Consider the following 12,706-nt stretch of genomic DNA (forward strand, 5'->3'; position numbering starts at 1 on the left):
TGGAGTGCAATGGTGCAATCTTGGCTCAGTGCAACCTTTGCCTCCTGAGTTCAAGTGATTCTCCTGCCTCAGCCTCCCAAGTAGCTGGGATTACAGGCATGTGCTACCACACCCGGCTAATTTTGTCTTTTTATTAGAGAGAGGGTTTCACCATGTTGGTCAGGCTGGTCTTGAACTCCTGACCTCAGGTGATCCGCCCGCCTCGGCCTCCCAAAGTGATTGGAATTACAGGCATGAGCCACCATGCCCGGCCTTGCCATTTTTTTCATCTGTCACTACCAAACCTGCTGTCCCTCTCACAAGCAGCTACTGATTAGCTTTCTGTTGCTGTAGATTCGTTTGCGTTTTCTAGAGTTTTATATAAATGGAATCACATAGTATGTACTCATTTTTTTGGTCTGGCTTCCTTTACTCTGCATACTTATTTTGAGATTCATCTATTTTGCTATGTGTATGAATAGACTACCCTTTTTATTGCTGAGTAGTATTTCATTGTACAGATATGGCACAATTTGTTTATCCATTCTCCCGATGATGGATATTTAGATTTCTTCCAGTGTTTGGCTATCCCAAATAAAGCTGAAGTTTTTAGCTTATTTATGAATAAAGCTGCTATAAACATCGAGTATGTTTTTAAAAATTATCTGATTTTTCCATTTTTACCACTTCCCACAATCATGGCTATCAACTCTTAACATACACCAATGTTTTTATCCACCTTCCTCAGCAACTTGGCAATTAGGAAAGACTGAAAATATTTAACATTAAACCCATTTCCTACATTTTCATCCTTTTACTCATTAGAGGTATTTATTATACGGAAGAAAAAAATCTGATTTTGAATCTTGAAATCTAAATAGCCTGGCCAGCATTATTTTACCTTTTATGACATTCCTAAATAAAAATTTTAAATATAACCAAATTGAAACCTGTAGTCTTTAATTACCCAAAGAGCTTATGCAAATACTTTCCTTACTATAATGATGTTATGATGAATCTTTTCTAAAGAGAATAAATGTTTCCTAATGACCATATTTTATTTCCATAAGTATATGTGGCATTTGAAGTCTATCATAGTTACCAAGTTTTCTCTAAACAAGGAAATATGGAAAAGATCCCATAATGCCATACTTTTTTAAAAAATTGAGACACATAATCTAATTTGTGTTTTTTATTATTTAAAAATTTTTTACTATTCCTTTTTTTTTTTTTGAGACAGTGTCTCACTCTGCACCCAGGCTGGAGTGCAGTGGCACTATTGTGACTCACTATAGTCTTAACCTCCCCGGGTTCAGGTGAGCCTCCCACTTCATTGTCCCGAGTAGCTGAAACTACAGGCATGTGCCACCACTCCAGGCTCATTTTTCTATTTTTTTGTACAGACAGAGTTTCACCATGTTGCCCAGGCTGGTCTCAAACTCCTGGGCTCAATCCACCCACCTTGGCCTCCTAAAGTGCTGGAATTTACAAATGTGAGCCAGTGTGCTGGGTATACTACTGTATCTATTTTCCTAAAATTTAAAAAATCTCGTAACTTTATAGAATGACCTTGAGGGAGGGAGGGAGGTAGAGGGGGAGGGAGGGAGGTAGAGGGGGAGGGAGGGAGGGAGAGAAAGAGAGAGAGAGAGAGAAAGAGAGAGAGGAGTCTCGCTCCGTCACCCAGGCTGGGGTGCAGTGGCGCTGTCCAGCTCACTGCAACCTTGACATACAGGGTTCAAGCAGTCCTCCTACCTCACCCTTCCAAGTAGCTGGTACCACAGGTGTGTGCCACCACACTGGGCTAGGTGTCTGCTTTTGTTTGTTTGTTTTTTGTAGAGATGTGGTTTCCCTATGTTTCCCAGGCTGATCTTGAACTCCTGGGCTCGAATGATCCTCCCGACTTGGCCTCTCAAAGTGCTGAGATTACAGGCATGAGCCACCATGCCCAGCCTGTGGAATGACTTTTAAAAGGAATGTTTATATGAAATAAAATTTTACCCTCTTGAGAAAATTTTCTAAGAACTCTCCATTTTTTAAAGAAAAATATGCAGAGCTTAAAACTTGTCCTTTTTCATTTGTTCTTGACAATACATATGTTTACATGTATGTGTGTGTAAATATACATACACTGTGACAGTTATGTATATTAAAAACATCTTCCTATGGCAATAAATACTACCCGTTTATGATATAATTGCATATTTACAGCTTATTAAGAGTTTTTAAGAAATAGTTTAAAAATTTCTGTGGGTACATAGTGGGTGTATATCTTTTTGTTTTGTTTTGTTTTGTTTTGTTTTGTTTTTTTCTTGAGGCAGAGTCTCACTCTTTTGCCCAGGCTGGAGTGCAGTGGTGTAATCTTGGCTCACTGCAACCTCCATTTCCTGGGTTCAAGCTGTTCTCCTGCCTCAGCCTCCCAAGTAACTGGGATTATGGGTACTCGCCACCACACCCGGCTAATTTTTGTATTTTTAGTTGAGATGGGGTTTCACCATGTTGGCCAGGCTGGTCTTGAACTTCTGACCTCAAGTGATCCACCTGCCTCAGCCTCCCAAAGTGCTGGGATTATAGGCTTGAGCCACTGCACCCAGCCCATAGTAGGTGTATGCCTTTATGAGGTATGTGAGATATTTTGGTACAGGTATGAGATTATTTGGTAATAGTCACATCATGGAAAATTGGATATACCATCCTCTCAAGCATGTATCCTTTGTATTACAAGCAATCCATTATACTCTATTAGTTACTTTAAATGTACAATTATTTTATTATTAAACTATAATAATTCTGTTGTGCTATCAAATACTAGGCCTTTTTCATTCATTCTTTTTTGTTTTTGTTTTTGTTTGTTTGTTTTTTGAGATGAAGTCTTGCTCTGTTGCCCAGGCTGGAGGGCAGTGGCATGGTCTCAGCTCACTGCAACCTCCGCCTCCCAGGTTTAAGCAATTCTCCTGCCTCAGCCTCCCGAGTAGCTGGGATTACAGGTGCACACCACCATGCCTGGCTAATTTTTTTTGCAATCTCCGCCTTCTGAGTTCAAGCAATTCTTCTGCCTCTGTCTCCCAAGTAGCTGGGATAACAGGTGTGTGCCACCACACCTGGCTGATTTTTGTATTTTTAGTAGAGACAGGGTTTCACTATGTTGGCTAGGCTGGTCTCGAACTCCTGACCTCAGGTGATCCACCTGCCTTGGCCTCCCAAAGTGCTGGGATTACAGGCGTGAGCCACCATGCCTGGCCCTGGCTGATTTTTGTATTTTTAGTAGAGACGGGATTTCACCATGTTGGCCAGGCTGGTCTCAAACTCTTGACCTCAAGTGATCCGCCGACCTCGGCCTCAAAATGCTGGGATTACAGGCATGAGCCATGATGCCCTGCCTTTTTTATTCTTTCTATTTTTTTTTTTTTCGTACCATCCCCACCTTCCCCCATCCCCCACTACCCTTCCCAGCCTCTGGTAACCATTCTTCTATTCTCTGTGAGTTTAATTATTTTGACTTTCAGATCCTACAAATAAGTGAGAGTATGTGATGCTTGTCTTTCTGTGCCTGGCTCATTTCACTTAACCCAGTGACCTCCAGTTCCATCCACGTTGTTTCAAGTTCCATTTTTTTTAATGGCAGAATAGTACTCCATTGTGTATAAATAACACATTTTCTTTATCCATTCATCTGTTGATGGACACTTAGGTTGCTTCAAAATCTTGGTTATTGCGAACAGTGCTGCAACAAACATGAGAGTGCTGATGTATCTTCGATGTACTGATTTTCTTTCTTTTGGATATATACCCGGCAGTGAGATTGCTGGATCATGTAGTAGCTCTTTGTTTAGTGTTTTGAGGAACCTCCAAACTGATCTCCATAGTGGTTGTGCTAATTTACATTCCCACCAATAGAGTATTGAGGGTTCCCTTTTCTCTGCATCCTCAGCAGTATTTGTTATTCCCTCTCTGGATAAAAGCCATTTTAACTGGGGTGAGATGATACTTCATTGTAGTTTTGATTTGCATTTCTCTGATGATCAATGATGTGGAGCACTTTTTCATATGCCTGTTTGCCATTGTCTTCTTTTAAGAAATGTTTATTCAAATCTTTTCCCATCTTTTAATCGGATTTATTAGACTTTTTCCCTGTGGAGTTGTTTGAGCTTCTTATATATTCTGATTATTAATCCCTTGTTAGATGAGTAGTTTGCAAATATTTTCTCCCATTCTGTGGGTTGTCTCTTCACTTTGCCAGCTGTTTCCTTTGCTGCACAGAAGCTTGTTAACTTGATGTGATCCCATTTGTTCATTTTTGCTTTGGTTGTCTGTGCTTGTGAAGTATGACTCGAGAAATTTTTGCTCAGACCAATGTCCTGGAGAGTTTCCCCAATGTTTTCTTACAGTACTTTCATAATTTGAGGTCTTAGATTTAAGTCTTTATTTTTATTTTATTTTTCTATAAGGTGAGATAGGGGTCTAGTCTTATTCTTTTGCATATGGATATCCAGTTTTTCCAGCACCATTTAATGAAGAGATGGTCTTTTCCCCAATGTATGTTCTTGGCACCTTTGTCAAAAATGTGTTCACTGTAGGTATGTGGATTTGTTTCTGGGTTCTCTGTTTTGTTCCATTGGTCTATGTGTTTTTGTGCCAGTACCATGCTGTTTTTGTCTGTAGCTTTGTGTGAAGTCAGGTATTGTGATTTCTCTAGTCTTGTTATTTTTACTCAGGAGAGCTTTGGCTATTTTGGATCTTTTCTGACTCCATGTAAGTTTTAGGATTGCTTTTTCTATTTCTGTGAAGAATGGCATTGTGATTTTTGTGGGGATTGCATTGAATCTGTAGATTGCTTTGGATAGTATGAGCATTTTAACAATATTGATTCTTCCATTCCATGAATATGGAATAGCTTTTCATTTTTGTGTTTGTGCCCTCTTTAGTTTCTTTCACCAATGTTTTGTAGTTTCTGGTGTAAAGGTCTTTCCGTTTTTTTTTTTTTCTGAGATGGAGTCTTGCTCTGTTGCCAGGCTGGAGTGCAGTGGCACGATCTCAACTCACTGCAACCTCTGCCTCCCGGGTTCAAATGATTTCCCTGCCTCAGCCTCCCGAGTAGCTGGTACTACAGGTGCATGCCACCACACCCCACTAATTTTTGTATTTTTTGTAGAGACGGGGTTTCACCATGTTGGCCAGGATGGTCTCGATTTCTTGACCTCATCATCCTCCTGCCTTGGCTTCCCAAAGTGCTGGGATTACAGGCATGCGCCACTATGCCCGGCCATCTTTCACTTCTTTGGTTCATTCCTAGGTATTTGATTTTATTTGTGGCTGTTGTAAATGGGATTACTTTTTAAATTTGTTTTTTATGTTGTTTACTGCTGGCATATAGAAATGCTACTGATTTTTGTTATGTTGATTTTGTGTCCTGCAACTTTGCTGAATTCGTTTATCAGTTCTAATAGTTTTCCTTTTTTTTTTTTTTAAATTGGGCATGGTGTCATTTGCCTATAGTCCCAGCTACTGGGGAGGCTGGGGTGGGGTGTGGAAGTATCTTTCTCTTTTTTTTTTTTTTTTTTTTGAGATAAGGTCTCTCTCTGTTGCCCAGGCTGGAGTGCAGTGGCAAGATCTTGGCCCACTGCAGCCTCTGCCTCCCAGGCTCAAGTGATCCTTCTGCCTCAACTTCCTGAGTAGCTGGAGCTACAGGCACATGCCACCATGCCTGGCTAATTTTTGTATTTTTTGTAGAGATGGGATTTTGCCATGTTGCTGAGGCTGGTCCTGAATTCCTGGACTCAAGGGATCCACGTGGCTCAGCCTCCCAAAGTGCTAGGATTACATGTGTGAGCCACTATACCCAGCCCTCTTGTGGAATCTTTAGGTTTTTCCAAATATAAGCTCGTATCACCTGCAAACAAGGATAATTTGACTGTTTCCTTTTCCTTTCCAATTTGGAAGCCCTTTATTTCTTTCTCATCTGATTGCTTTAGCTCAGACATCTAGTACTATGTTGAATAACAATGGTGAAAGTGGGCATAGTTTGTCATGCTCCAGATCTAAGAGGAAAGGCTTTCTGTTTTCCCCCATTTTGTATGATACTAGTTGTGGGTCTGTCATATATAGTTTTTATTATGTTGAGGTCTGCTATTTCTATACCTAGTTTTTTGAGGGTTTTTATTATGAAGGGATATTGAACTTTATCAGATAATTTTTTGGCATCAATTGAAATTATTATATGGTTTTTGTCCTTCAAAGAATGGAGTTTTAATTTTTAGGCAATTTCATTTAAAGTGACTTTTTAAAACCTTGATATCAAATATATGTGTTTGCATTATATATATAATGCAAATACATGAGCAGGTCTGTCTATTGATGTATTTTCTAAAAAGGCTAATCTTATTACACAGTGTTTAATTCTTTTTTTCTTTTTTTTTTTTTTTTGAGATAGTCTCGCTCTGTCATCCAGGCTGAAGTGCAGTGGTGTGATCTTGGCTAACTGTAACTTCCACCTCCCTGGTTCAAGCGATTCTCCTGCCTCACCCCCTGAGTAGTTGGGCTTACAGGTGCCCATTAGCATGCCTGGGTAATTTTTGTATTTTTGTATTTTTAGTAGAGTTGGGGTTTCACCATGTTGGCCAGGCTAATCTCAAACTCCTGACCTCAAGTGGCCTCCCAAAGTGCTAGGATTACAGGTATGAGCCACTGAGCCCATCCAAGTTATTTACTAAGAATTTTTATTATACATTGAGAAAAGGAGAGATTTTTTTTTCCTAGTGGAATGCTATATATTCAAGTTTTAAATGCTTTTACGTATCTAATCTTCTTATGTTGGGTTATTGGCTTCGAATTTTGGAAGCGATACCTTCCAAATTCTTTTATTGCCTCTTATAACAGTTTAAAGCTAATTTGATTGAATACCTTTTGATCTTCTTTCTGTAGCTGTTAACTTTTTTCTTTTATTAAAATTAAAATAAAATGTGTGTAGGACCTGAAGAGAAATCAATTTTGGTCTATTTTTCTTTTTGCTCCTTTTTTTTTTTTTTTAATCAGTAGAAAGCTTTATTTGCCAGGCTAAACAATAAACTAACATCATGATTTAGGCTAAGTAAAAAACTAATATCATCTTTTTCTTTCAGATCTCTATAAAAATGGACTCCAAAGAGCTAACTTTGTACCATTCATAGCAGTCTTGAAGGTAAAAACAAATCTTTTATTTGTGTTTACTAAGATCATACTTATTGATAATCAAAGGCTTTAGTAGGATTGCCTTGGTCTTGGCATTCAAGGAGAATTTATTTTGGCATTTAGATAGTAATAGTCAGGGGCCGGGCACAGTGGCTCACGCCTGTAATCCCAGCACTTTGGGAGGCCAAGGTGGGCGGATCACAAGATCAGGAGTTCAAGACCAGCCGGACCAACATGGTGAAACCCCATCTCTACTAAAGATACAAAAATTAGCTGGGTGTGGTGGCATGCACCTGTAATCCCAGCTACTGGGGAGGCTGAGGCAGGAGAATCATTTAAACCCTAGAGGCGGAGGTTGCAGTGAGTCAAGATCACACCACTGTGCTTCAGCCTCGGTGACAGGGCAAGACTCCGTCTCAAAAAAAAAAACAAAAGAGACTAGCCAGGACAACATGGCAAAACCTCTTCTCTAGATAGTAATAGTCAAAGACACTAAAGGAGAAAGGAATCTTTTGATATAGTATTCATCCATGCGTTCACTGAAAAAATTACAAAATATAGTCTAAATTATTCTCTAACTGAAACATTGAATAGTTTGCATTTTATAAATTTTAATTTGAGGTTTGCTCATAAATATTATAGTGGAATGTTTAAACTTATACATTTATTTCTGAAAAAAATGTTTAATGTTCCCTGTTTCCTTCAGGTTAATGGCCATTATTAACATGTTTTCCCAGCTATTAAAGTTGCTATTCTAGAATAGCATTATTACAAAAATATTCTAATATATTTAAATGTGATTGCCATCAAGTTATGAAATTATGTCAAGTTGAGGCACATAAATAGTTTAAATATTTGTGTGTATCAGCACTGCATAGAGTTTAAAATAGTCTTCATTAAAATATGATTAAGAATAAAATAGCCTCCTTTTTTACTATTAATTTTAAGTAATATTTTACATGATTATTTAATGATTTCACATTCTGCCAATATTTGTTGAGAACCTACTATGTACAATGTGTGGCGTTAGGCATAATGGATAATAGAATTATGAACTAAGCTGTTTTTCTGGCACATTATTTATAATTAGTTGATGACGTAACATATATACAAAAAAGCAAAATTTGCCAAAATATAATTCCCATAATTTTAGATAAATACTTTTTCCCCATGCACATCAACGTATCTGAAGAAAGGATAAAGTATTTTTTAAAAATTGAAAGCTTAAAAATTCTTACCCAAGAAGGGTTAAAATATTTTATCTTCAGACATTCTAAAGGCATAATCAGACAATCTTTTTGACGTGTACTTTGGTTGGAATTATTGTTGGTGCCAAACTTTATTCCCTATGCTATACTTAGGAGAACTCAGACATCTGTTTCCTTGACCAATTTTAGGTTCCTAAGGATTTTAATTTCTCGGAGATATTTATAGATGTAGGAAAAGTACTTTTGGAAGATTTATGCTGTTAGTAATTTTTTCCCTTTATATTCTTGCTTTGCATTTAGGGAGAACATAAACTTGCAATGTTTTCTCCATGCTAGGAATCCAAAGTAATATGGTATACACAGATACCAAAATATAAACAGGAAGCTAGGAAAAACAGGTGCTAAAAATAGTGTCTTCATATAGCATAAAATTCACAAAATACAAAAAGAGAAGTCTCAGAAAGAAACAAGTTAAGAGGTTCAGAGGGAACAACTTTGTAGCTGTACTTTTTTTTCCTCCAAATATTTTGTTGTTGTTTTATTTGGCCAGTAATTTGTCATACTTCAATATATAATAGCAGTATTAATAGGCAAAATGAATAGTATACAATTTGAAATTGAACATGAACTGAGATATATAATATACAATTTAAAGTTGAACATGGACTGAACTTCCCAGGAAACTAAATATCAGATTAGATGAGAAAAGGTCTAAAATGTCTAATTTATTCAAGAGACTTTTCATATATAACAAAACATCAATGAAATGAAAACTAGAGCTGGTTTCTCTGAAGCTTTTCTGTTTGGGCATATAAAGTTTCTTTTGTAAGGAAGGGTAGTTTAATATTAAGTGACATTTTGCCTCTTCACAGTTGCTAGTGTTACTTCTTCTTTCTGGCCCAGCTGAGAGAAAGGTGTAGCAGAAGTCAATCTTAAAACAAATTGAGAATCTTAGTTTCATGAAAAGAAATTATTATAAACAAGATAGAAATGTGTTGAGGAAAAAGTACATTGTAAAATTCATTTTAAAAAATGTTCTTCTCTATAAACCAAATAGTTACAAGTTCATAATTCACCACAAAAGCTTGTGGTTTGTTGCTTGGGATATTGAAAGATAACAAAAACTAAACTACGCTCTTAGTAAAGCCTGCTTTATGGCCCAACATGTGGACAATTTTTGTAAATATTTTCTTTAAAGTATTTCTTCAAAGTAGTGAGTACTCTTCAGTTGTTGTGTGTTATTGTGTAGGTTTGTTAATTATGCTGTTCAAATCTTTATTCTCATATTTTTTTCCTATCAATTACTGAGAGACTTATGGGAAACATCTCACTATAATTGTGAATTTGTCTATTTTTCTTGTAATTCTGTCATTTGCCTTACATATTTGGAGGCTATGTTATAAGTTGCATATAGATTTATAATAATTATTTTATTTATTTATTTGCTTATTTATTTTGAGACAGAATCTTGCTCTGTCACCCAGGCTAGAGTGCAGTGGTACAATATTGGCTCACTGCAACATCTGCCTCCCAGGTTCAAGTGATTTTCCTGCCTTAGCCTCCTGAAAAGCTGGGACTACAAGTGCATGCCACCACACCAGACTAATTTTTGTATTTTTAGTAGAGATGGGGTTTCAGCATGTTTGCCAGGCTGGTCTCAAACTCCTGACCTCAAGGGATCTGCCTGCCTTGGCCTCCCAAAGTGCTGGGAGTACAGGTGTTAGCCACCACACCTGGCCAGATTTACAATAGTTAAATACTGCTTGTGAATGGAACTTTTAAATATTACTTAGTAGCATTGCCCCTTCTTTTCAAGTATATTTATAACCATCTCTTGAAACATTGTTATCATGAGTGCTTTAAAATCTTTATCAGATAATTCTAACATCTTTTTCATCTTGATGTTGCCATTTCTTTACATTCAGTTTGAGATCTTCCTGATTTTTTGTATAAGTGATTTCCAATGGAAACTGACATTTTCATAATTTGTCATTAGACTTTGAATCTTAATGTTTTAACCAAACTTTTTATTGTGGCAAAATATACATAACAAAAATTACCATTTTAATGATTTAGTTATTTACATTTTGAGACAGGGTCTCACTCTGTTGCCCAGGCTGGAGTGCCGTGGCACTATCATAGCTTACTACAGCCTCGACCTCCCCAGCCTCAGGTGATCCTCCTGCCCCAGCCTCCTGAGTAGCTGGGACTGCAGGCGTATTCCACCATGCCCAGCTAATTTTTTTATTTTTTGTAGAGACAGGGATTCACTATGTTTCCCAGGCTGGTCTCGAACTCCTGGGCTCAAGTGATTTGCCTGCCTCCACCTCCCAAAGTGTTGGGATTAAAGGCAAAAGTCACCACACCTGGCCTATTTTAATGATTTTTAAGTGTGCAGTTCAGTGGCATTAAGTACATTCACATTGTTTTACAAGCACCACCATGATTCATCTCCAGAATTTTTCATCTTATCAAACTGAAACTCTATACTCACTAAATAATAACCACCAGTTGTCCCCCTTTCCCAACGCTACTTACCACCGTTCTGCTTTCTGCCTCTGTGAATTTGTCTTTTCTAGATACTTCATGTAAGTGGAATTACCCAATATTTGTCTTTTTATTTCTGGCTTATTTCACTTAGCACAGTGTCTCCAAGGTTTATGCATGTTGTAACATGTGTCAGAATTCTTATCCTTTTTATGGCATAATAATATTCCATTGTAAGGATATGCTACATTTTGTTTATCCATTCACCTGTCAATGGATATTTGGGTTGTTTCTACCTTTCAGCTATTATGAATATTGCTGCTTCGAACATTTGTGTACAAATATCTGTTTGAGTCCCTGCTTTCAATTCTTTTGTGTACATACTCAGAACTGAAATTGCTAGATCTTGTGGTAATTATATGTTTAACTTCTTGAGGAACTGCCATACTGTTTTCCATAGCGGCTGTACCATATTACGTTCCCATCAGCAATACACAAGCATTCCAATTTCTCTGCATTTTCCCCAACATTTTCTTTTTCCTTTTTTTTTTTTTGGTAATAGCCATCCCAGTGGGTGTGAAGTGGTATCTCATTGTGGTTTTGATTTGCTTTTCCCAAATGATTAATGATATTGAGTATCTTTTCATATGCTTATTTTATTGATTGACTGATTGATTGATTGAAATAGAGTCTTGCTCTGTCACTCAGGCTGGAGTGTAGTGGCATGATCTTGGCTCGCTGCAACATCTGCCTCCTAGGTTCAAGTGATTCTCATTCCTCAGCCTCCCGAGTAGCTGGGATTACAGGCATGTGTACCCACCATGCCCACCTACTTTTTGTATTTTTGGTAGAGATGGGGTTTCACCATGTTGGCCAGGCTGGTCTTGAACTCCTGACCTCAGGTGATCCGCCCACCTCAGCCTCCCAAAATGCTAAGATTACAGGTGTGAGCCACTGCGACTGGCCTTATCTTCTCTTTTTTCAGATTGGGCAACATCTCATTCTATAAAATAGATTGTTACTCTGTTTCTCTTTGTGGATCTTATTTGAACTTTCTGTTTTAGTTAGCTCTTTTTAGACATTATTCTTCAAGAGAAGGGGAGGCACTGCTTCCTCCAGATATAGCTAGAAATCCAGGTTCCCTATTCAGCCTCCATTGACACCTGAGCTGTGGTTTGGGGTGTGCTCCTTGTTACCTGTTACTGCTGGAAAGAGGGTTCTGACTCCCGGTGATCTCCACTGATATCATTGTGGGAGGAGCATGCTCATACTGGTTGGCTGGGATGAAAGTTCCAGTTCCTACCTGGCATTCTGTGACATCACCCTGGCAGTGGTGTTAGGATTCCTCGTGACAGCCTTGTGAGGGTGGAATTCTAGGCTCCCCTTAGCCTTTGCTGGCATGGTTGGGGAGGTGGAGCCACAGTTTTTCCCCGTGGTATTTGCTTTAGTAGAACAGTTATTGTCTAAAAGTTTTATCTTTTATTAAGTTGCCCTTTTCCTGCTTCTTTGGCTAAAGAGAACAGACTTTTATGGGGGCCTCATTTGTATGTTTCCATCAGCATTTCTGGGTTGCTGGCTTCTTCAACTCTAAGTCTGGGATATATGAGTCAAAGATAAACCTGGTGGCTCACACTTGTAATTCCAGTGCTTTGGCAGGCCAACATGGGAGAATTGCTTGAGGCCAAGAGTTTGAGACCAGCCTAAGCAACGTAGTGAGTACCCATCTTTACAAAATTTTTTTAAAAAAAATTAGCCAGGCAGTGTGATGTGTACCTGTCCTCCAAGCAACTTGGGACGCTGAGGCAGGAGGCTCACACGAGGCCAGGAGGTGGAGGCTGCAGCGAGCCATGATTGTGTCACTGTACTCC

General features: G+C 38.2%; 1 protein-coding gene across 13 annotated transcripts in view; it reads left to right on the top strand.

Annotated features, from left to right (window-relative positions):
* The window catches only part of AFG1L (AFG1 like ATPase), a 218,242-nt gene that overhangs the window by 99,954 nt on the left and 105,582 nt on the right, over positions 1-12,706 (top strand). For 10 of the 13 annotated variants that reach the window (XR_012433334.1, XR_012433331.1, XR_012433333.1 and 7 more), the window contains one exon: positions 7,095-7,153. The exons of the other annotated variants lie outside the window; for them this stretch is intronic. Coding sequence is in view for 6 of the 10 variants with exons in the window: in XM_065543205.2 (XP_065399277.1) it covers positions 7,095-7,153 (59 nt within the window). In the remaining 4 variants the exon portion in view is untranslated. The remainder of the gene's footprint in view (positions 1-7,094; positions 7,154-12,706) is intronic. 13 annotated transcript variants of the gene reach the window in all.

This window comes from Macaca fascicularis, chromosome 4, assembly GCF_037993035.2.
Source record: "Macaca fascicularis isolate 582-1 chromosome 4, T2T-MFA8v1.1".
Lineage (NCBI taxonomy): Eukaryota > Metazoa > Chordata > Mammalia > Primates > Cercopithecidae > Macaca > Macaca fascicularis.